Source organism: Euwallacea similis, chromosome 24 (assembly GCF_039881205.1).
Source record: "Euwallacea similis isolate ESF13 chromosome 24, ESF131.1, whole genome shotgun sequence".
NCBI lineage: Eukaryota > Metazoa > Arthropoda > Insecta > Coleoptera > Curculionidae > Euwallacea > Euwallacea similis.
In genome coordinates this window covers 793490-819312 of record NC_089632.1, presented here as the reverse complement: position 1 = coordinate 819312, position 25823 = coordinate 793490, and the positions used below count along the sequence as shown (strand labels likewise).

Sequence of the window (25823 nt, the reverse complement as noted above, 5' to 3'; positions counted from 1 at the left end):
GTATATACAATTTTTCACCAATTGATTTAGTTATATTTTATAAAATTATAGTAAACTTAATTAAATTCGGCATAAATTAAATCCAAAACATAAAAAGACAACTCGTCTTGAATGATACCTTCAACAGTTACTTTTCTATGATAACAAGGATTAATACAAATGATGGCATTGTGCCCGAAAAACTCGCTATGAATATAATGAACCATTATGTGTAATTACTAACACTTTATTCAACTATTTGGGAAAAAGAAGCAAGAGTACGTATTTTACACTCATTCAGCACCTCCAATTCACCTATCCAAAAGAGAATATTTTTTAAACCTCAAATGAAAAAACTTTATTCTACCTACGCGACTAAGAAACATAAGAGGCAATGCTTCACCTGTTATGTCCATAATTTGTTAGAAGTATATGATGACGATTAGCCCCATATCAATTTGTCACAGGTAAATTCCTTGTTTAATTTTAAGATAGATTTTGCATTGTGTTTGATCTAGCTCTGGAGTTTGAGTTTCAGAGACAACGCCCTATTGTGTATTTGTGATTACTCCCAGTTATTTTCCCAATTTGTCGTCACATGTAATTTCTAGATTTTAGCGTTTATTGAACTGTCCAAAAGTGTGCAGTTAAGCGGAATAGTTTCGGTAAAGTAAGCCGCAAGACATAACGTTGAGACATAACGAAGAAGAATAAAACTTTAGATTGGTTCATTAGCATTTATTCTATACAGTAAGACATTACATATGCAAATTCAGAAGTTGAAGAACAGCTTCAGGATTTTCCCGTTTCTGGATAACTCGTGCCGGGAAATTTCGTTGACTCACAGTCACTACTAGTAGTGTGGTTTCATAACGGTAACGTCAATGAAGACTACGAATCCGACAGATCCCGACTTTGATCAACTATATCAACCAGATAGGGAGATTAACAATGATGAATCTGAAGAGCAGCAAGAGCAAATTGTCCGCGAAAACTCCAATAGCGAGATAGAATTGGTGAGCTGATAACACCGAGAAAGAGGAGAAAATTGACTCATGTGAAGGAAGTGTTTGTTACTATGATCGAAACAGATTCAAATGGAGTAAAAGAGACTGCAAGAAGCATTCACACATGGTAACATAGTTATATCCTCATGAGGAAAAGTCATTCAGTTATATTTATAGATGTATTCAATTAATCAAAGACTAGCCACTCTTCATCTGAAATATAAAAATTGTAACCTGACTATCGGATTATCCGGTGTTGACTAAATTGAGCTTAGGACAATTTTGGAACTGCTTCTTTAGATGTCTATCTAAGTCAAACGAATGAGGATATACGAAATCCTTTGCAACTACTGAATAAAAGAAGACCTATTTCAGAACAGTGATATCCCAGGGACGTTTTCTGGCTATCATGCCTGTATTGTGACTCGATGGTTTTGATAATCATGAAGAAAAAAAAATATATCGCTAGTTGTTGGAGTTTAAGATATTTTTAATATATTTTTTAAATAATGTGTGTGTAAATAATAAGCGAAGCAGACGTTTGCGTAAATAAAAAGCTAGTGATTTTTCCTCGAAAAATCAATTTCACAATGTAGTATATGTACATATATCGAGTAAATGATAAAAATACGTCATTAAAATTCATTATGTGATGGACGTCCGAGCAGGCTATTTAAACAATATCTAGATCTAAGCGAAAGAAAACACACGATATCATTACACAAATCCATACATGACAGATCCAGCAAGAAAAATATTCCAGTCAATCCACATAGTATAAAGTTAGTAAAAATAAATTTTAAAAAAAAGTAAAAAGTAAAATTTTTACAATAAAAATTAATTGAACCTCTACGGAAAAATAATTTCATATTTGCATGCACACTGAGAAAAAACAAAAAAAATATATCTCCAGACTAAGCTCCCCCTGAAATAAAAAATTAGGAGATTCTTTGCATATATTCGCCAAAGATATGAGAATTTTATCTCGCACAAGAGAAAATAAGGCATGAATTTTAATCTCATAGATAAGTCATACCAAATAACTTGATCTTGAAAATTATTTACTAGAAATTCACTATTTCGACAATATTACTGAAGACAGGGTATACACCTTAGACAAAAAGTGAAAAATGTGCGAAATTCACTTGCAGTTGAAAGACACGCCATTGGTTTATGGTTACTTTTACAAATTTGTAGATATTTGTCAGACCAATTTTTATATAATGTTTTTATCTGTATCTGAAAATAATGTAAACAATTTATATTCACTGAAAACTTAGAATACCAGCTTATTGCTTCGTTCAGGCATCAGAAATATTTGAAATGCCTTTCCTACAATGAAAACTGAGGCAACTTATTAAGAAATTTCTTAATATTTCCGAAGACAATCAAGCTGATAACAAAGAAAATTGTAAAAGAAGGAAGAATTGCCACATTCTCCTATCTGGAATACCAGGAAATACTTCCTATATGTTTTATGTATAAAATACGAATTTGCCTCTAGTGTTTCCAAATGTTGTCAAGATCGTTGCTCGAATGTGAGAATTCGATAATGGAAATAACGTTTTTCTGCAACCGTCAGGATATTGCGTTATTACCCGACTTGAAAATGATATCTAAAGACCTATTCGTGTGGATTTGGTATACTTTCCTTCCCTGTTGCGCGCGCACCTATAACAAAATACGCTTATTTCCCACGGCTTCATACCGGGAACCACGTCAAAAAACAAGCATTGGCAGTCCTGTAATCATTCTGCTGACAGCTGTATCAAATTTTTTAGTTTTAAGCACTAAAATCCCGTTTATCCACGCAAATCCCTTTTATCCACGACCACTTAATAATGAACCACAATTCTTGTTTGTTGCCTGAAGTTAAGTGTATACCATATAGCTTTAGAGGGAATGATGAAGGATCTGCGAGAATTAAACCCTTCATTCCTAATGGTTGTTTAAATTACAGATGTTACTATGACAGCCCACTTACCTGTTATAGCGTATAACATAGCGTCCACATTCGACGTTGGCTGCTGCGTTGCTTGATTGCACATCCGCGGCTGAGTAAAGTCAAGTTTGACATATCCGAAAGAATAATCGCTGTCATAAAACTGTCATACGATAATATATTGTTATTTTCCATAAATTATTAAAGTTAAAAAAAAACAATCGTATACAACTTGCTCAACAGAACCACTTCCTATTCATGTGATTTGCTGTATTTCGTGGTTTTTGTAGACATTGAAATACCAGAAGCACATCTTGAAGAAATTCATCTGTAATCAGTTTGTTGGTTTGATGCTTCATGGTAAAAAGCAAATGGCTTACTTAACGCCCTACGTTTATGGTTCACCGTCTACTGACAGTTTTTTTAGTTATGATATATGATTTTTTACAAAATTTAGGCCCTTTGCTGATGAATTTTTTAACTCTAATCCTATTGACTTGTTGACTTAAATTGGACTTGTTCGTCAGTAAACGAGAAAGGATTTAGATCTAAATAAAAACAATAGCAATTTGTCTACCTAACACGCGTAACTTATTTCGGGGAAGTTGTATCCTGCCGTTTCAACTGTTCAACAAGAAAAGTCATTCCAAGTTCCTGAAAATTTACTGTCATTTGTTGTTGCAAATACCGCATTTTTCTGCATGGCATCGTTCTGTGAAGCAACCTCTCCAGAGGCGTACCAAGGGCTTTTTACCACAACTGTTCTCTTATGTGTTCAAGAAATATTTGCTAACTATGAGTAAAATAGTTCCTAGAACTACAAGAAAGTAAACTTACCATACACATACTGCGAACTTCGTGAGCTTGAAAAGCTCCTTATATGAACAGACTTTCTACCTCACTGCAGATTGGAGCCCCTTTGCTCCAAACAAATTGAAGCTCCATTTTAGCTAACGTTTGCCGGCTGCTTGAAATTCATACAGGAATTTAACAGGTTTCTAACTGAGCTGTTTTCCTTGCGATATCTTCAAAGGGGAACTTTGCTGGAATTCTTGCTCCGTCGTTCCCTTCTTAAGCAAAGGCAATTTGACCCAACTTCTGTTGCGATTTTTAAAGCACAATAGGCAAACTTGTGCGATATAAAAATCTTTAGGAAATTGCTGGAAGTTTGAATGGAGGAATTTAATTTTCAGGGAAATCGACTGGAATTGTGACCAATACGAGGATAACTCACGCTACTCCGGCAGCCCTCTATGGTCATGCTCCTTCGAGGTACTGGGAAGATGACTCGAAAGTTCCACCAGCGTCCAGAAAATCATGTAAGGATCTGGCCAGGCAGTTAATTGAAAATGACCCCGGACGGAATATAAATGTAAGTAATAGATTCCATATTATTTAGTCTCAATCATCAAAGCTCTCTTAGAATAGAGTAGAGAAACTCAGAATAGAGTAATATGAAACGGATTTAATAGCTAGCTTGCTTGGCAAATTTCCTTTCATCTGTAAAATAAATACGACAAAACGTGATCCGCAGTGTAATTTAACACAAAAGCAAGCCAATTTCCTGCAGCTGGAAAAATAATACTTCTCTGCATCTGTTTCTTTCTCATAGTGAAAACTAACAATAATACTTAATGACTTTCTTGCTTATTTTTGAATAAGATTTATAAGCCCTATTTAGGACGGAATTTTCTTAAAACATAAAATCTTACTGATAAAGCCTAAAAACGTCAAATAGGATTTTAAAAGATTTCCCACACCATATAGAGATTTTCACATATGCGATACATATTCCATTTACGCGATTGAAAGAGAATTCTTGAACACACAAAAACTTTATAAAAATTTCATTCTCTGAATTTTTCCCTGAGGAAAAATTCGGTCTTGTTTTTGTCCCAGGGGTCCATTTTCACGGGGAATGCTTCATTTTTCCCTTATAAAGCGAGATATGGAACAAAAAGCGCCTTGCCTTGTATATTCTTTGTCAGACAATATTTTGATATATTTGTGTGTCAGGTTGGTTTGTCGTGCCGAAATAATAAAGTGCGCGTGAAGGAGTGCGGTCATTATGGACCTCAAAAGGTTCAAGGTGGATTATTTGATACTTTTTTTTCTCACAAAGAAAAATCGATTATTGCTCAAGGCGATTTCCCCTGTTATAGTGGTGTAATAGTAAATACTAAGAATAGTATACAGAGTGTAATATTTAACCTACAATATAGAAATATCTCGAATACTAGGCATCCTATAAAGAGATGTTTAGTATCAAACTTTAATCACTCTGAGGAGGAAATGCTAAGTTGATTCCCCTTCACCCCCCATATGGGCGGGATGAGGGTTAACTTTAACTTTTTTAATTTCAAATGGCAACCCCTTTTTTTACAGATTCGGATAATACGGCTAAAAATAAGAAAAATTTGTTCGAAAAATTTTTTTCGATTAATACTAAAAAACACTGTAATTAACGAAATTTAATTCGTACCTTAAATGGCTACTTTTAAAAAATTTCCATGGGGCAAAAAAAATTCTACAGTAATTAAATATGATAAATAAACAATAACGTAAACAAATACAACATCTGCTTTTAAACATTCTGTTAATACTGCTTTACGATGGAATATTTGACCGTAGAAGAGAAAATCGAAATGGTTTTGGTGCATGGAAAAGCTGGTAGGCACTTAGACAATATTGTCAATTTCTATACTCAGCGTTTTTCTGAAAAACCACGATCCCTTTCTATCGTGTGGTTAAAAAAGTTATTAATGAAGGGACTGTAAATAAAAAGAAAAGAACTCGCTCAGCTACTGTATGTGGAGGAACCAATCAAATTGCAGCTCTAGATGCTATGGTTTTTAGTCTCTAAGCACCTGAGCACAAGGTTAATATCAGAATTTTTAGAAATTTCTCATATGAATGTGTGAAGAATACTGAAAATGTACAAGTTTGTTTTCATTGTGTGTTATTCTCTGACGAATCACCATTTACAAATAATGACACAGTTAATAGGCATTACACGCCTTAATAGAGTGATGAAAATCTGCATTGGCTTCGATATGTTGAGCACCACCGTCCTTGGACTGTCAACGTATGGTGTGAAATCATTGGCAGTAAACTTATCAGTCCCCACATAATCAAAGGCTACTTTAATGGTGAAATGTACCAGAATATTTTGGAAAACGAACTTCCCATATTACTTCAGGATTTAAACTTAAAAGTGCGTCAGAACATATGGTTTCAACATGACAGTTGTCCAGTTCACTATTTTGCGGTGGAACGGGAAGTTCTTAATCGTAATTTGAACGGTCGATAGATCGGTAAATCTGGTCCGGTGAATTGGCCTGCTAAATCTCCAGACCTTACTTCGCCGAATTTCTTTTTGTGGGGACATCTCAAAGATCAGGTTTATAGAGAAATGCCAACGACACGTGATGATATGATTCTACGAATTATAAACGTTTGTGCTAATATTTCAGAAGGCGCACTTCATAGATGTGAAGAGTCCTTTGAAATACGAATAAATAAGTACTTTGAAATTCGGGGACACTATTTTGAACGTTTACTTCAATTAAAAGCTATGCAAAAATTCACGTTTTCATTAATTCTAAAACATATGTCATCTACCTTTTCGGTAAATTATAAGTGAAAGAGAAATTGAATTTCGTTAATCACAGTGTGTAAAGTGCCGGGTTGGAAAAACTATACGCGAGTCAAAAATATAACACTTTATTAACTTCTCGATAATACAAGAGCGGAAGCGAGGCGTAAAGACCCTTTTATGTAAGTGTCTGTGAAGATGAGTCGTGAAGGTTTCTGCTGGACTTGAGCTTGACTGCTTTACTGACTTTTTGTTGTGTAGACGTACCCTATTTATATACATGATATCTACATGGACTTTGCCAAAGTACATTAACAAGGGTAGTTTGAACCTTAAACAGTACTGAGACTTTGAGTCTCAACTAATTACAATATGATGAGTTAGCTATATCGGACAAAGGAATTGTGTTTCTACGTAAACATACATTCTAATTAAGTTCTAATATTGTCCTTAAGTTTCCATGAGAAAGTAATAAAAGTAATAATGTAAGAGGTTAATACATATAATATAATAATACATACATATGGGTAACCTGGGGTGCTTTACAAGTGTTTTCTAACATTAATCGAAAAAAACATTTCAGACAATTTTTTCTTATCCTCAGCCGCTTTATCCGAATCTGTAAAAAAATGAAGATTGTCATTTGAAACTAAAAAGTTAACCCCCATCCTGCCCACACAGGTGATGGAGGGAAATCAATTTTAGCACCAATACATTTCCCCCTCAGAGTGATTAAAGTCCGAATACTAAATATTTCTTTATAGGATGCCTAGTATTCGAGATATTTCGATATTCTATGTTAAATGTTACACCCTGTATACAGGGTGTTTCCTAAGTACGGTACGTAACTTCGGGAGCGTATTCTGTCACTAAAATAAAGATAATTTTGTTGTATAAACCATATTCCAAAAATGCTTCGTTACGGAAATACAGGGTGTGAAAGTTTCATTAAAAAATTACGTGGTAAATGTAGTACGCCAGTATTCTTTTTCAATTGTTGACATTTTACTAGTCATCAACTTTAGTTGTCTGTGTGTAAGACATTAAAGTTCGAAAATGAATAACTTTACCTGAACGGGGCAAGTTTGCGTTTTGCTTGCTGTCTCACTCCAGGCACAAGGGGGACACAGTTGGTTGGCAGTGCCGAGGTGAACTGTATCTCTTTTGTGTAGATTTTATTTTGTTCGAAGGACCACAGCTTATTTGGCGCTGAACCGATGCAGAATGAACACACTTGATAACAAAACACGTATTTTTATTTAACTAAATGTCCAACACTACTACACAAGTGACAAAAGTCATAACAAAGTGTAAAGTTAGGGTAAACTAGAGAACCATAAGCGACCACCGGTTATCAAAAACTTTTGACGATCGGGAGTTTTTTGGAATAGGGCAAATGTTATGCTTTAAATGAGAGCAGTATTGAGATCCTACTAAGGCTGTAGGAGTATATAGAGTTGGAGAGGTGTTTAAGAGGCGTTGTGTGTTGTGTGATAGACTATATGAGACTGTTTGAGACCGACTCAAAAACTTAATTTTCCCACCGAATATGAACCTCATCTTATCCATATATATTTTTACCACCTCATAGTCATACCAATTAGTGTGAATTATTAGTGCAGGGGAAAGGATTGCTTATCAATACGGTGCCATGAAGGTGTGAGAAAAATGATGGGTGAGAAGAGTTATGAGCGTGGGAAGAGTGTGGAATGTGTATGCATTTGGATAATGTAAACACTGCCCTTAAAGATGATTAAGAAGGGTTTACGTTGACAAAGAAAGAAATTTATTATTGGGTGAAGATGTTGGATATTTCCCCAACATTATCAACGCAGAAATGGCTCAAATGCACTTCATTTATGGCCTAGCAAATGGAAATTCAAAAGAAGCTCGACGAATTTATCAGAAACGTTATCCGAATAGAGTAACGCCATGTGCTAAAACATTTAGAAAGCTACATGCCAAATTGAGTAAAATATAATAAAATAAAAATTGTAAAAAATGGCTCTCTGTTCATTCATGAATAAAGGGCTATTTTTATTACATTACGGCGCACTACAATGTCTTTTATAGTTTTTTTAACGAAAACGGTGTGTCCTATGAAAAAATGTCAAGAGACCTTTTTTCTTCCAAATTGAAAAAACAATTAAAAAAGAGAAAAATATATTGAAAAAGAACACTGGCGTATCAAGTTTACCACGTAATTTTTTAATGAAACTTCCACACTTTGTATTTCCGTAACGAAGCATTTTTGGAATATAGCTGATATAACAATGTTACCTTTATTTTAGTGACAGAATATGCTCTTGAAGTTGCGTACCGTACTCAGGAAACAACTTGTATTTGTTCATGTTATTGTTTTATTGAAAATATTATTAATTCAAACATTGTAGTAATTATAAGCGACGGCATTTTATTTTTTGTTAAGCTAAGATGGTTATTAGAAACTGAATGAAATAGGTTCTACAGGGTTATTTAATGACAACTCCATGGAACAATCATCTACGTAATCTTGAAATAACTCTTTCATGTTAATATGGTTCCGCGGGAGCTTTTCTACTTGTTTTTATTAAAGCTCCTACTGTTTTTTAGATATTTAACTAAAATTTTAGGGGTATACGTGACTTTAATCGTCAAAGGTAGATTTCTAAGTTGATGGCTTTGAAAATGGTCTTGCCATATTTATGTTCCACCAATTCTTTTGTAACATGCCACTCATCGGATCTGATGAAAAATTTAATTTAGGTGTCCCTTATATCATTATATATTTATGTTAAATTTTCCTACTCAATATTATGGTGTATTGATTTTATTTTGGCACCTAGAAATTCAAATTTTATCGGCTGGTAAAAATACTCTTGTAAAGGATTACCATAATTTATTGTACAATAGAAAAACTGAAACTAAAAACTTAACAAAAAACTGTGTCGGCCATTGAAGTTTTCGTAAAAAACTCTGTAGAAAATGATTTTATATTTTTCGTTAACTTAAGTAATAGTCAAATCATTACAACGAAATATTGACAATGGCTAATTTTCAGAAGTACGGAAACGAATAAAGGTAACCCGATTTTCTTTCGACAAATAGTCTAAGCTCAAAAATCAAGCTTGTAAACCCTATTTCTCTTTATTTCTATATAGCACAATTTACTCTGTACCCCATGACACCAACGACAAAAGGCCACACAAGGTGTGCAAAGTTGCACACAGTTCTGTTTCCGGATGAGAGAAGAAGAGTTGAATTACTATATAAAGGTAGAAATTTAAGATTCTTTCACTCAAATTGCGATGTATTGCCAAGGAAAACACACGCGACTCGTATGTATTTGCATTTGTGCATTACTTTGTCTTCATCTAAACAATGTTATTTGATATCTTCTTTAGAATCCGTAAATCCAATTTAAGACGATTTGACTGCAAAATTTATTCTCTTTTTCACCAGATTCTTCTCCAAATAAAAAAAAATACCCATCTACTTTTTTTTATTAAATTTGCACCGTTAATGCTCTAGACTTCCAAGATTTCGAAATTTTAGTTTCAGCGCCGATTCAATTTGTTTATCAACTCTATTAAATGCATAATCAAAAACTTGACTTCATTTTCCAAGCGACTCCCTTAAGCCCTGTAAGATAAGAAACAAAGAAGCTCTCTAAATTGACAAGATGTGATCTAACAATATAACGTAACTATGCTTTTGTTTGTAGTTATTTCTTGTCTGCAGTATGACTTTGTTTTCAAACTTTTCTCCATATATTATTCCGATTAGAATCATATGCTACATTCCGTTAAATTTATTACCCACATGGCTTTTGAGGGTAATGGAAAATGGTGTTTTAAACGTTTTTGTGATAAATACCAGATATGGTTTTTTGTTTTAAACTTCATAGTCTGTGAGATTGTGTTTGAATTCCATTTTCTACATCTGTGATTTATGTAAGGAGGAGAATATTGACGTCATTTAAGGTTTGTGCAAGGCGACTTAGTTTGACGAATTAAGAAAAATAAATTCGAATTCGCGCTTGTTTAAGAAACAAGCCTCAAATGTCACAGTATCCATTAAACTGCGCCAAGAACCGTCGTAAAATACTTTATGTCTCGCAAGAGGGATGCATCTGCCACACCGGACACAGAGTAAATCTTCTTTCGTTTAAAACATGTCTGATAAAATGACTGACGACTTTCATTTAGCTGTGTAAAACTGAACTAAATGTTTAATTACAAGAAATTTAAATATCAAAATCTCGGATTTTTATATGTTATCAGTGTGCACTTATGAGTATACCAACATTTAATAGAGAGTTATTCAAATAATAATCTACCAAAGGGGTTGCGAAAACCGACGAAGTGAATTTCAGTACCTCGACGATAATTATGTTTTTTTGAAGAGGGGACATTAATTATAACCACTAATCATGTGAGTTATACAACTGATGCCGTGGCCACTTTTAGAATTACCTTCTATCTGGATGTGGTGCGTAGTTGACCAAGATCAAAAGCAAATTATCCGGATGGGCTTCTGCCCTTTTGAAGGTTTTCTCAACTTTAACTCTCATAAACTGACGCAGACGCACTAACTACCAATGTACGTACATACGATATTATGAATTTCTTCAAATTCAAAATTTCATTATCTATATCAATATTTTTTTTACTTCTCGTTTAAACATTTTGATAAATTATTTCAAACATACATTTTTAATAGGGGCATTTCTCTGTTAAAGCTCACGTGTGGGCACGGTAACTAACACTGACAAATTTTGAAAAGACTGTCCCAGTACTTATCTAGTCCTTATTCTTGGTAAAATACATCAAACATTAATATATACTGGATGTCCCAGAAACACCAATACAAACGAATGAAATAAATATACCTCATCTTGAAAATGTTATTTCGTTGGTTAATGATATTTTACTGAAGGGCCATGATCTTGCTTGTTAAACAACAATTTACAGAAATCCATTCTGGGTTCAAAATTATACGTAAAATGATATGGAAACAATTTCCCTTACCGTAGAAACCAGAAATTAATGATTTGCTGACCCCCGTCGATTTATAAATGCACCGGGGTAAACAGTAAATTAACTCAAATGAGCAATTTCAAGCCAATAAATAAAAAAATGTGAAATTTAATGAACTAACAAAATTTTAAAGATATTTTGACATCCTGTAAATCTACAGGATGTAAAATGTGTGTCGATGTTTTTAATAGAAAACAAGCAATTTTTGCATAAGGCACGTTTGGCCGAGTAGCTCTATTTTTCTGCTCTCTAACGCCCAATACGCATTTGTACTATTATTTCTGGGATACTCTCTATATACCTTTGACTTTTTTGAGATATACAACGTAGTTGTCGTAGAATTTTGTGTAACTATAGGTTGTCATAACTTATGGAGAGCGGTTACTCGTGAAGGATTTGAGGCTGACAGTTATTTAAAGAGGAATGTTTGGGTTTGCCCACACGCCCCCTTCGAGGTTGGCCGGACTAGGGAGGCCTGGACAGTGGCGTGCCAAATTGCCACCCTCACATTGGCGTCAAATAGGGCATCATCCGAGCTATCTTCACCGTATTTAGCAGTTGCCCTAGAGAGCCCATATAAGAGGGATAAATCTGAATTGACCATAAGTCACGAGGAGTTCGCCGAAAAAATTCGTTTAGGGGAATAGAAAAAAATTCGCATAGAGCTTGGAGAAAGGAAAAAATCGATTGGGAGATTTCGTATAGCTCTTACGTTGGGCGACCTATTTAACCATGAATTTTTTTCTTTTGAGTGTCGGTTGTGGTCTTTTCGTCTCGTTTCCACTTGTACCTTCCAAATCTCGCGAAATAGAAATTTGAAAAAATCTCGAAGATGCATATGACACATATGTATGTATGTGTGAACATTCCAAGAATGGGAACGATCGTATGAAATTTTAAACTGTGGCGAATTTTTGAATGTCACTTTGCAGAATATGATTTTACCTCCAATTCGTCTAAAGGCTCATATGAAATCTCCCAGTTTTCTATATACGTGACGGATTTACGTGTTTTACCGGAACAATCGATTAGACGCCACAATTCTCAATAAAGAGTTGCAAGTTTTGTATTGAGTGTACGAAGGCTAAGCAATGGCCCGAGCCAATATCCAATGGGATAACAGTTTTAAGGCTCATAGTATTTAGTGTAGACATATTGTTGAAAGATCTCGCACTTTAGTTTTATCTCCGCCGCGTCAATTTCCCTCCGTATTCCTGTTGATCCAAGAAGCAGATGTGTTTTTCGAGATCAATACATTCATGCTATATGCAGTCGAAAAGATTGAGAAACGAAATAATTATATCATTTAGATTTGGCGTCCCTTTTTTAAGATCCTTTATGTACTATACTCATAAAAGTCGTCTTCCCACATACTCTCTATTACAAGACTTATTAATTACAAGAGTTCGCAGCCTGCCAGCTAAGCAGTAATAAATCTACACTTTAACATGGGTTCGGGACCACAGTCCTTGACTTCAAAAGCAATAAACCAAAAGCGATTTACTCCCATTTGTCTCGCCACCATTTAATATACTTATTTTACCGATTGGTGAGTGCGAAACTTCACTTTTTCGCTCTCGCCGTTTATACGATACCGTTGGGTCAGGTATTCATAACTCAAACCCTTAAAAGGCATAAAAAAAGTGCATCTCATTTCGAGAATATTCCGTTACTTTTCGTTTTTCGAAAGTTCGCCATGATTACGGGAGCTAAATGGCTATGAGTAGCTGATACGTTTATCCAAATTGCCAACAGTCAACGTTTCATTTTCTTTGCCATTCCTTCGATGAGACAAATCTGGTGTGAGTTTGTTGTGGATGTTTCATGCCGAGTGGCCCATCCTCAAGTACAGAGATACAGCAGTTTCTCATTATTCTTGTGCTGTCGCAGCACCTCCACCACGGATTGGCAAGCCGTTTTGTCACTCCTCATAGATTTACTCATTCTGACGATTCCAATGTACGGGACGAAATTAGGTTGGAACGAGAATATATGATACGCATTTGTCAAAGACATGTTGGCCTTGAAGATTAATATCGTAATTAATTGCGGGTACTTCATAAGAATCTTTATATGTTTAAATATTAGACAGGTGTGTATGAATGTTTATCCCATTTTGATTGATTTGATTTTATATATTTTATTGACAGCTACTGGTAAAAATCACATTAAAGTTTTGCTACAGCTGCAGCAAATAGGACAACTTTTTAATTTCCTTCTGCAATAAACGTTTCCAGCATCCGGTTTGCATGCTCCGAACCGTCGATAAATAACGCAAATTACCTGAATATCCGAAGGGTGCTTAACAGTAAATTAATTCTCGTCCCATAGAGTCACGTATCAGCCTATTTTCCTGCCTTTATTGCCGGTAACGCAGCGTTGAATATGAAATATTAGACAGTCATCGATCGGTTCAAAACGTGCTCAATGGATAATTATTGGCGATTAACCTCTGCAAATATGTCCTTCAGATTATGAAAATTCAGTTTTGTTTCACCTGATTTTATAAAATGGATGGGAAAGTCGCAATTTTATGCCACAGGTGCAGTATTTTACAGCGGATTTTGGATGGTAAACAAGATAGGAAAATAAGCTGAAATGCATTAATAGCAAATTTCCGATAGAAAAATCAGCGTTCAACAAGCATAATACTCTTATTCAGTAGTTCTAACCAACGTCAATACAACCGTGGAAATTACCATTGAAGTACAGAGTTTTTTCTTGCACAAAATTCTGCTTTGGAGGATTAGTTTGAAATGTTTATGGCGTAGCCGAGGCAAAAAGTCGCTCGAGATCATCAAAGGAATTCAGCCACGAACTGCGAACAATATTTTTATTTTACAACCATTGACCCTCTCGTACGAAATATCAGAAAACTAATATGCAAAGGAACATGAATCACATAAATTACAGCCATGCACATTTTTAATAAATTTTGTCGTTAAAATGAAACAGTATACCGTTCTCTGCGGAAAATTTCATTATTGTCTCGAGATTTAGTATATCTCTCAACCGTAACGAAACAATGATTTCCCAGCTCATGCTATAATATACTATTCCGCTAGCCTTGTATTTGGAAAGCTTTAAACATTTATTTAATGGTATGATGGGTGAATCATTCACATGAATCATTCTACTTCGACCTCAGGAATCTGTGGGGAAATGACGAAATTTTACAGACCTATTATCATGCAACAACATGTCCTCTTAATGGTATACAACTAAGATATCACCTTAATATTACCTTGCTATATGTGTGTGTTTTAAAGAAGCTATTACGGATTTTTTGTTTTTTCGTGTTGAACTGGACATTAAAATTCACTTCTATGCCAAGAAAGGCAGTCAGCCAGTCATCAGTTATCTAAAGTAAGTTAGTGAAGAGGTAAAACTTTAAGTATCAATTATTGCCGAAGCATTCACATTTATTGGAGCATTTGGATAGGCAATAATAACTCTCTCTATCTCTTTTACTATTATTAAAGCATTTCGATAATAGTTATTACTAACTCGCTGGAGCATTACAGTGGGAGTTTCCTATTTAAATTAGATCTTGAAAGAGATGGTTAGAGACATCTCCTTGGCGACCGATTGAAATATTATTGCTTCAGCTGATCCCTTCCCGTTTTCCGTTTCCGCAAAATCTGCTGCAAATCATTCCCCTGTTTTAAGCACCAAGGACAGATTGTTTTTGTTAATCGAAATGAATTGTTAGTTGTTTCTAATTAAATATTAATTTTGTGAGTTATTAAAGAGTGAAATTTTAAAGTTGTGGAAGTCAACGGTCTAACTGTGAATTGGCTAAAAACAGTTTCGTAGATCGTTCGGTTTGCGCCAGTGCAGCCTGTCTTCGACTGTTTGAAAGCTGATCTGAAGCAATGGGATCCTTCACCACATTAATCGAAAGAGCGGAGTCCGAAAATCGAAGAGCGTCGACCCACTACAGAGTAAACGATCTCATAAACACCGTATTTTTTTATATTATACTTTAGGGACAGACAAACCGACAAAAAAACGGTTCTCTACAAATATGTGGTAGAATTTTACTCTACTAGAAAAAACTCTTTAGAAGAGCAAAAAGAGAGACTTCCTACGTGATAAAGTAAAAAAAGCAATCACTTTTCCTATGATGATGTACGTGGGATAACGTACGTGGGATAACAACAATAATAATAATTGCCCTTATAATGAAATCAGCAGATGGACAACGTTCTACATTAACCGAGTGTTACCTATTCTGGGCCACACCCTTTAATTTGTTCTGCTGATTGAACGTAACTAGAAATGACTCTCAATTCCGTGCTGCACAAATTAGGAAATGTTTATTTAGGCAAAGAGATGGTGCTATCGTTATTCTAGGAAGCGATATTCGATAAAGTAAGGACTGACCAAATTTGCGATACCGTTATGCCCTAGAACACCCCACCCCAGCTAGTGAGATGGATGAAATTGGCATTTCGAGATCGCAAAATTCCTTCGCCTCTGGTATACCAGCAGAAGAAAATCGAAGTCAAGGGTGGCAGTTCGAAGAAAAATTTCTTATCACCATGATAGTCTTTTAGAGTGGTTCAAGACCGCGGTTTCACCACCCAGGCATACGCTGACGATTGACAGATGATGATTGATAACCATGGAAGTTCATGGTATGGTCAAATCTACGCCGAAATGAACTTGCCTATGGGAGAATAGAACAATGATGTATCTGAGGGGGAACTATTATTAATCCTGACAAGTTAAAGTTAGTCCTTTTGAGTAAAACCAAGACACGATGCAGGCAATTTATGCTATATGAAAAACTTCTACTACTGAAGCCAGATGGTAATTACGTGGCGATAACCATCGCCAGCAAGCTGACTTTGATAAGCCATGTGGAGGAAACGTGCCATAAGGTGATGGTAATGATATGGATGATAGGGTAAGATTGGAAGAAAGTGAGGTCTGATACTCTATGTATTACGCGGGCCATTGTGACAATCAAACCAAGGGTTTTTTATGAATAGGCGGTCTAGTGACTAAAGATGATTAACGCCTGCTATGCTTTGAATTTCACGAGAGTACCAAATAGTGGTGTACCTGACAGTTACCAACGCACTAAGGTTCATACTGGCAGCAGCATCCAACGCCAGAATTTCTAATTCCGGATCAAAAGCGTGAGGCTGGGACCTCCTATAAGAATATTCAGACCTGCAAACGTTAGAAGCAAATACTAGGCGAAAGAGGTGATACAAGAAGTGTTAAGTTTGTTGAACGGGTCATCCGTATCATATTCTTGGAGATAGAAAAACCCAATAACTGACTAAAGCTGAAAGATTTGTTTGGAATGAATATTGCGAAGAAAAAGGAATTTGTGAAGGAACTTCTTCGGTCGCCATCAAACGACAATTAGTTTGGTATACGGGCAGACCACAAAGTGCTGATACACAATCATTGCATGTATCAACAGTTGTCTAGGCTGAGGTTTTCGCTTTCCTTGAGGTGGCCGTCCGAGAGGACGTTAGATAAGAAATCAAAAAAGAAGAAAGCGGGTGATACTCATGTAGAGCCACTTTACGAGTAGTCTACAAAAACAGGATGAATTTACACCTCGTGCAATAACACAGAAAGGCTCCTCAGGAACTGGCAGATACAAAAAGGGGCTAGCTTGCATCCTAGATTGGCTGCCGGGTCAAAGATGTATCGAGGGATATAAATGAACCAATGTCTCCGTCAGGTAAGGTTCTCAATCAGGCTTCAACAAATCTGTACATATAATGTCAAGGAGTTGGCAAAAAGCAGAAGCTCACCCCATTAACCCTGGAAAAAATAAACGTAAACTGAATGTAGTTGATACAATGTAGAAAAGTCAAAGATGTCTTGCCCAACCCCGACATTTCCAAGGCAGCATGGCTATTAAGTGAAAGTGGGCAATACGTCGAGCACATAATACTAATCCACATAAATGATGGGGGGCTAAAGAGATGTAGGTTTTTCTAAAGTTGTCTAGGGTTTTTGAATAATAGGGTTTATTGATATTAACGGATTCACTTTGGATTCTGCTTGCGGATAACAATTCTGGTGAGCCACTCGAAAAGAAAGAGGACCCTCTAGATTCGGGGCGCTCTTAAATACTAAACTAAGGGTAATTAAAACAGTGTCGTACCCTGGCTAGAAAGCAATTACCGACTTATGATACCACTTGAGTCGTTACCGTGGTACTGATAACACTTTGTCGGTACATTTCCATAGATGCCGACAAAGCGCGGCCGCGCTTCTCATCCGCACCGACAAACGGCGGCTATCCTTTCCCACAAGTACCGACAAAGGGTGGTTAAACGTTAATCATAAAATAGCAAAATCGCAGGAAGATAACGATTGCGAAACCCTCTTAATTGAGGAAAATACTTCTAACCAGGTTGCGACATACACAGGCGTCCTACAGGGGCAACATCAGCCGCCTCACAACTCTTTCATCTTAAATAAACAGACCTAACCTAATTAACAGTATTGGCACTATTATTATTTACAACTCAAAGACTTCCGATTGTGCCTCGACTTTATCGTAAAACTGGAGAAGTCTTTACATATGTACAAAAGGGTTAGATCTACTTGACCTAAAAATCCCACAGAGATATATGCATTTTCTGGAAATGAAGAACAGTTCTTTTGTCTTCAGCGTTGGATAGGATACTATCCTTCATAAAAAGAATGAACGGTTTTGTGGAAGGAGAGTGCAATCTTTGAGGGTGCTTTTAATGGTCTCTTCCGGACAATCGCGTCCTCTTTATAAAAGAGAATATCGTATTTCATTCAAGAAACGGAAGATCCTCCCAGAATTGAGAAACAGTTTCAAATACCATGTGCCTAAGACGTGCGCATTTACTGCTAAGAAGTTGTTTTAGATCTCCTGAGCAACTGTAATATATGAAGAACGAAGGTCTTCATTCTCAGATAATGGATGTCTGTTTTAGTTTGTAATGGCATATGACCATCGCTAAGTTTCAAATGCATTGCCTACTTCTCCTTAGTAGCTATGATGCTTTAGCTGTCGATTGGGGATCTCTTAAGGGTTAGTTATAGAGTGTGAATCAATCTCTATGAAAGTGAATTAGTAGTAGTGGTCAAGTATATTGGGCAGTCCACGTGTCTGTCGATTAGTTCTGGGGACACTCTCAATTTAAAATCTCCAACTGACGTTACTAATTATGAAAAATTATCCAGCAGACTACTCCATTATTTTTTACCAATTCATATTACAAAAGGGAGTTTTTTTCGTCTCTTTACTTCTGAGTTTGAATTAGCTGTCGCGTCATAGCCGATTAAGCTCGGCTGTGAAACCATCATCTGTAAATTGAAAAATCTCCCTGAAATTAGCTTTTAATAAACATCCCTCCGTCCATAAAATGTACTCAAGAAAAATTGTCGGACGAAATCTCTCATAACTTCTCCATTGAGCCGACGAAAAATAATTAAGAAAAGTTTGCGAGGGTGGTCTCTAATTGTTTTATGGCTTGGTTTAATGCGTGGGAAATTACTGTTTTAGTTTCGTATAATGGCTTTTATTACAGCACCAGGTAATTCCGAAAAATCCCAGAGGCCTTAAAAATAACGAATTGCCCCATAGGTGGTAAAGAATGGTAATGTTGAGCACGGAATATGATGCTAAACTTTCCAAGGTAAATACAGGTTCTAATGAGAAATTAAACTTCAGTATCTGCGTCATTCAAGTAAAATGACGATTTAATAAATTACTCTACACCTGTAGTGGTGTAGTTTGAAGCCTAAAAGCCCGCACTAAACTAAAACGTACTCCCATAATATGATTTCGTAATTAGGTCCCATTTAAGGGCGTATAGAATTTCCAGACTAGACATAAGGGCGCCAGATGTTTTGAGATAATTTGGATCATTTGTGTCTGAAACGTTTAGTAATTCAAGTTTGAATGTAAAATAATTTCATTCGTCTTCATGGCTGGATCACTTTATTTTCAGAAAATATGTGTTAAATGGAAGTGAGTTTAATGAGGCATTGATTGCATAATTTGAAATGAATCGCAAATATTTGTGAGAGAAAATTTGAGGTAAGGTAAACCTATGATATTCAAAAGTAATATTTACATGTAAAACTGCCGAATATCAATTATGTAGATTGGTTGGTCAGAAAAGCTTAATTACATCAACAAAAAGTGCTCTATGTGAAAATGAAGACACTTTTTAAGAAAAAACAACAAAAAAACATATCTTTTTGGAACAATTTTGCTAAAATTTTATAAATGCCAAATTTTTATAAGGAGTCCAAATAAGTTTCCACCGTTTGATATCAAAAATTAGGAATTTATTGTGAAAAAACTGTGCATTATGTTTTATTCAAAGTATGGTCCATCGCTAGCCACTACTTTTTTTCATCTTTCTGGCAACATTCGAATACCACGTCGGGAGAACTCTTCATCTTTTGAGGCTATCCATGAATCGGCCTAATCTTTGGTACCTTCATGTGATGTAAAGTGCTGCTCAGACAGAGCATGTGTGCCATCGACTGGAATAAGTGATAGTTGGATGGGGCAAGGTCTGATGAATATGGCAGGTGGGATAAGGGTTCCCAATTAAGTGTTTCCAAATAGGTTTTGACTGGTACCGCAACGTACTGACGAGTGTTATTATGTAGGAGAATAATTTTGCCGTGTCTGGAGTAGTAATGGGCGCGTTTTTCTTTGAGTACTCGGCTCAATCTCATTAATTGTATTCGATAGAGAGTTCTAGTAATGGTTGTATTTGGCTTGAGCAACTCATAATATATGATACCAAACTGATTTCACCAAATACACAACATGAGTTTTTTCCCATGGACATTTGGTTTGGCTATCGATGTTGAAGCATGGCCAGGTGGTCCCCATGATTTTCTTTTCTTTCGGTTATCTTAGTGGATTCATTTTTCGTCGCCAGTGACTACTCGATGCCAAAAAAACCTTTTTTATGCGTGGCAAGCAGCATTTCACTCATGCAAAATCGGCGTTCAACGTCTCTTGGCTTCAATTCATAAGGAACCCAATTCCCAGCACTTTTAAACGATGCGAAATTGCTTGTTGAGTCACTTCTAATGAAAGTGCAAGTTCTTTTTACGTTTGGGATGAACCTTCGTCCAATAGTACTTCCAATTCCATATCTTCGTACACTTTAGGTCTTTCACTGCGTTCTTTGTCTTCCACGTCAAATTTGCCGTTTTTAAATTTGTTAAACCACTCGCAACAACTTCTCTCACTTAAAGCAGCCTCACCATATGTCTCTAAAAGCAATCGATGTGCTTCAGCTGCAAATTTCTTCAAATTAAAGAAGAAAATAAAAATTTCCCGCAAATGACGCTTGTTTGACGCAAAACTTGACATTATTGAACGAAACAAATTATGTGATGCTGATAAGGAGTCACTAATAGTACCCCCCGCCATACCGTTGTGTTATTATTAGATGACCAAACTTGCGATAGTACGTTTTACATCTGACATCTTCAAGATAATATTCTGATGGGGCTATGTTTTGTCAAACAGCGGAAACTTATTTGTACACCTTATATTAGGTCGTGTAGTATGAAATGAGTAGAATTGAATTGAAACTTTAGTCATTTTTTTTTTCATATGAAATGTTTTTATTGTCAATCGAAATATGCACCACCATTGTCAATACACTTCTGCCATTTAACGGGAAGTTCATTGATTCCCCTGCTGTAAAAGCCTGCAGGCCGGGAGTCGATAAACTCTTGGAAGGCAGCTTTGACAGCCTCGTCGGAGTTGAATGTTTTCCCTACCAAGAAGTTATCCAAACTTTGAAAGAAGTGGTAATCAGTGGGTACTAAGTCGGGTGAATACGGTGGATGACGAAGAGTTTCCAATTCCAACTCCTGTAGCTTGGCCAAGGTGACTTGTGCGGTGTGTGGCCGAGCGTTGTCATTGCAACAATAGCGGTGCGCTTCGATTGACTAATCTTGGCTGCTTAACCGTCAGTTGCCTCATCATTTCGGTCAGTTGTCGGCAGTAGACATCAGCCGTAATCGATTCACCAGGTTTCATGAAGCTGTGATGGATGACACCTGCGTTGGACCACCAAACGGACACCATAAGCTTCTTTTGATGAAGATTTTTTTTCGCACAATGTTTTGGTGATTCATCTTGATCCAACCACTGCGATGAACGTCTGGTATTGTCATATAGGATCCATTTCTCATCACAAGTAACAATCCGATTCAAAAATGGATCGTTATTATACCGGCACAACAAAAGAACAAGCTTCGAGACGTCGTTCTTTCTGTATGTCGCTCAACTCATGCGGTACCCACTTGTCCAGCTTTTTCACCTTACCAATTTCAGCCAAATGAGTCAATATTGTTTTTTTGGTTACACTGAATATTAACGATAATTCGCTTGAACTTTGACGTAGATTCGCTTCCACCACGGCTTTTAGATAATCGTTATCCACTTGAGTTTCAGGTCGTCCACGTGGTTCATTTGTTAGGTCAAAATTGCTAGAACGAAATTTCATGAACCAACGAGATACTGTTTGCTGTGAAGTGACTTCAGTACCAAACACATCATTAATATTGCGAGCCGTCTGAGCTGTTGTGGTTCCACGGTGGAATTCATATTTGATTAACACACGAATTTCACTATTTTGCATGGCTGCACAAAAATTTTTATAAAAATAAAAGTTTTCAATAATTTTTAACACTTTAAACTCTGATCGAAAGAGAAAGAATTTTTCCACATAAAAAAGTCAAGTCCAAATATAGATTTAGAGTGAAGTTATTCGCAGTTGAATGTGGCATTTCGAGAATCTACTCATTTCATACTACACGACCTAATAGTTTGACATTTTCCCTACATCTATATATAAAAGTGGCTCACCTCACCAACTGATGGTGTCTGAAACTTACTCCTAGTGTGAAATCCTCAATGTAATCCCATGTATTTTAAATGTTACGTATGGGCAAGATATGTGACTACTTATAGAAACGCTCCGATACAGATTATGACAATATTTCCGAGAGTTCACAGATAGCTCATTTACTTGAAACGATTTGACATCATTCTAGAAGTATTTTGCTGATGTCGCAGTTCCAACGATGGATACATCTACAGGATATCCGATAATAGGGTGCATAATTTTAGAGGACGATCTCTTAGATCGAAATAAGGAAAATAGTTCCTATGAACGAAAATCTGAAAATTGGTTTTAGGAAGCAAGATTCCTCTGCAGATGGTACCCCATAAGTGGTATTTTATATGAGTTATTTGTCAAACTCATTAATCAGGACCAACACATTGAGAGGGCCTAAGCCTTTTTTGTTTTATTCCTAGCTTCATCTTAATAGTATCTCGAGCCATAAGAGCATCGCATATGTTGTCAGTCTTTGCCTTCTTGAATGTTCTTTTTCTGTCAAAGAAGAATGCTAACTTGCTGAACCAACCTAAGCTAACTCTCTGTCTGATGAGTGATTCACTATACACAAAAACATTTTGTATATTACTGTATGGAGAGCCATTTCTCTCGAATTTCCATTATTGTATACTTGTTAACCCTTGCTGATAGACTGTCTCTCCAACGTTTCCATTTTTTCATTTTTGTCTAGATTTTCATTAGAAAAGAAGCCAAACTTGTTGATCTAGAGGCTTCGGCAACATTTTGCCGTCTTCGGGATAAAAAGGTCATTCGCTGATCTTCATTATTAAGGAAGATACCCAGCGTCACTCCAGTCGTGAACACCTTCCTCAACATTGGATTCTGCCATGAGAAGTCAGCGCCTTATATGTACCGAATTCACCCACCTGATGACATAATAAGAACTATGCTTCTGACAAAACTTGGAGTAACTTAAATAATCTTGAAGTTTAAAGTCTCCAGAATTGGCCAGTCAAAATTGAGAATTCCTTCGTTTAATTCAGAAAGGCAAAAGGTTGAGTTTAAACCAGAAATATAAAACCATTCATGTTTGCCAATGTTTTCTTTTGTTATTGTGACTATTTTATTACAACCTACTCTAAGTTATTGACTTTTGTCCTATGAGAGCATAAACGATTGATTCAATCAATATTTGCTATCCTTTTATTGAATGGATCCCGCCACCTTGGGAAATTTTACTTTGACATTGTTAGCATATCTTCTGAATATATCCAGAAAGAACATGTAGTGAAATATGAATAACATTTAACTCGTAAAAATATACGTAGCGATGTACTTACGTTCTCTGTAAATACTCTTGGATGTTCAAAATAGCAGGGTTTGGGTTTCAAATGACCACCTTACCTTCATTTAGACTCCTATCATGGCAAATAAAGGGAATTTTTAGTGACGTTTCGAAAAAAAATACATTTTCCACCTGTTAACAATTTATTTTCCCTTAAAAAGTCGGATTAATTATTTACAAATTACATTGAAGTTAACCTAAGCTGTTAAATTTAATTTCTTACAGAGATACACTTTCCGCAGAAAATGGTTTTTGTCGGGCTAAATGAACTGTTTAACAGCTTCCGAGGATAAAGAGCTACGAGTTTGAACTTTATTATAGGAACTGAGAGAGGGATTAAAGGTTTTGGTAAAAGGCAATTTTCACACAATGTGCACATACTTTCTATAGCCTCGATATTGAATCTAATGTGGGAAAACAAGATCTAAATTGAACAAAGATTCAGAAAGTTTCCAGATAGATTTAGAACCGACACTAAATAGACACGTAACCCTTATCACTCAATAGCAATATATTGCTCTCATAATAGTCATAATGCCCCATAGAAAGCTCTTTGCTTTTATGATGCGTTCCTTAAATCATTCCTTGGTTTTCCATAATGTCTATTTTATGGTCATTTACACGTCTAGGATATATTCCCTTCTGGAAAATGGCAAAATTATTCACAACAAAATGAGTAACTGAAACTGTACCATTTGTATTATCGTCATCATGACGTGATCAAGTCTCTCAAGTTTAAGCACGAAAAAAGGTTAAAGTGTATATAGTTTCAACTTGCAATATGCGACAAAAGTCAATTTAATTTTCGATAAAAAAACTACATAAGTCGTGTTAAAATCGGTCCACAAACTAGCAGTCGTTTTCAACGTTCCATCCTTTTATGCGACTCTTTGTATTCATCTGAGTCTAACGAAACTACTCTCCAGAGTAAAGTAGAACTAGACATCAACATTATTACTCTATTGTAATTTATTTCTACGCCTCCCCCGAGGACTATAATTTTCCATACGGACTATTTTGTATGTTTACTTAATTCGAAATACGATCCTCGGCGATGCGTGTACGTAAATGGGACAGAGAAAAACTTTAAACCTCGGCAAAGAGATACTGTTACTAAGCGTTTTATTGTTAATTATTATTTGAAGATTATGCAGGATGTTTCAATTAATCTGCCTCCCTTTTAGAGGATGTATTTGGTAAGAAAACATTTTTTTGAAGAGCGCATTTTAGCAAAGATACAGGATGTTACAGCTTCAGTTTTTTTTTTCGTTTATTCCTTACGTCCCTTCCAATTTTAAGAATAATTCAAATGTTTTTATAAGGTTCAAATTAGTGTGTATAGTTTTGATGAGATGTATTTTGCACGACTAAACTCTTAAAACCACTGCGAAAATCTATTTTAAGGACGATGTTTTTTTTTTGAGGTCAGACCCCTACTATGATACCAATTCAAACTAGCTACTATGAAACATGAATTCACTGGCCAGTTTAGAAGTTTGTTGATCGCATAACATGGAAAAACTTAAATTTTCCCTAATTCACTGTCATTCGGAAGCTTGCATGAAAAATGCATTAAATGAAAATAAAAGTATCATACATCGTGAGTTATTTTCGTACACACCTGGCTAGTGCTTAAAAGCACGCAAAAAATGCAAAATACACAGATTTTTTTAGTTAATAAATCAATTTAAATTTCAAGTTAATTGAAAAAATCAGTGGTCAGCAGCATACAGTAAAAAAGTTTGTGACGAGATGGTTTTGGAAGTCAGAATAAATTCAAAAATATGTGGCATTATAAATTTTAGAAGTAGGTTGATAAAACCAGTGAGATGGGTTTTAAGCTATGAAAAATGTGCGTTTGAAGAAAGATCTAAAACATTTTAAAAATTACAGCAAAAAGGAAGGCTTTGTTAATAGGCGATTTACAAGTGATAATGATTTCTTACACAAGGGTTTTATTTTATGGTTTACTAACACCGTCTAAAAGGACGCACTGAAAGGACGTCTAAAAGGACACACTACAGAGAACTGGAACACGGCATATGGATTCACTTTCCTAGAGCACAAATTTAGTCACG

At 35.8% G+C, this 25823-nt stretch overlaps 1 protein-coding gene and 1 pseudogene across 1 annotated transcript in view; one reads left to right on the top strand and one right to left on the bottom strand.

Annotated features, from left to right (window-relative positions):
* LOC136416608 (alkaline phosphatase-like) overlaps nt 1-25823 on the top strand; it is a 233940-nt gene that overhangs the window by 154594 nt on the left and 53523 nt on the right. The window contains exon 5 of the mRNA XM_066401875.1: nt 4122-4300. Coding sequence (XP_066257972.1) covers nt 4122-4300 — 179 coding nt within the window. The remainder of the gene's footprint in view (nt 1-4121; nt 4301-25823) is intronic.
* On the bottom strand, nt 21091-22178 carry LOC136416617 (histone-lysine N-methyltransferase SETMAR-like; annotated as a pseudogene).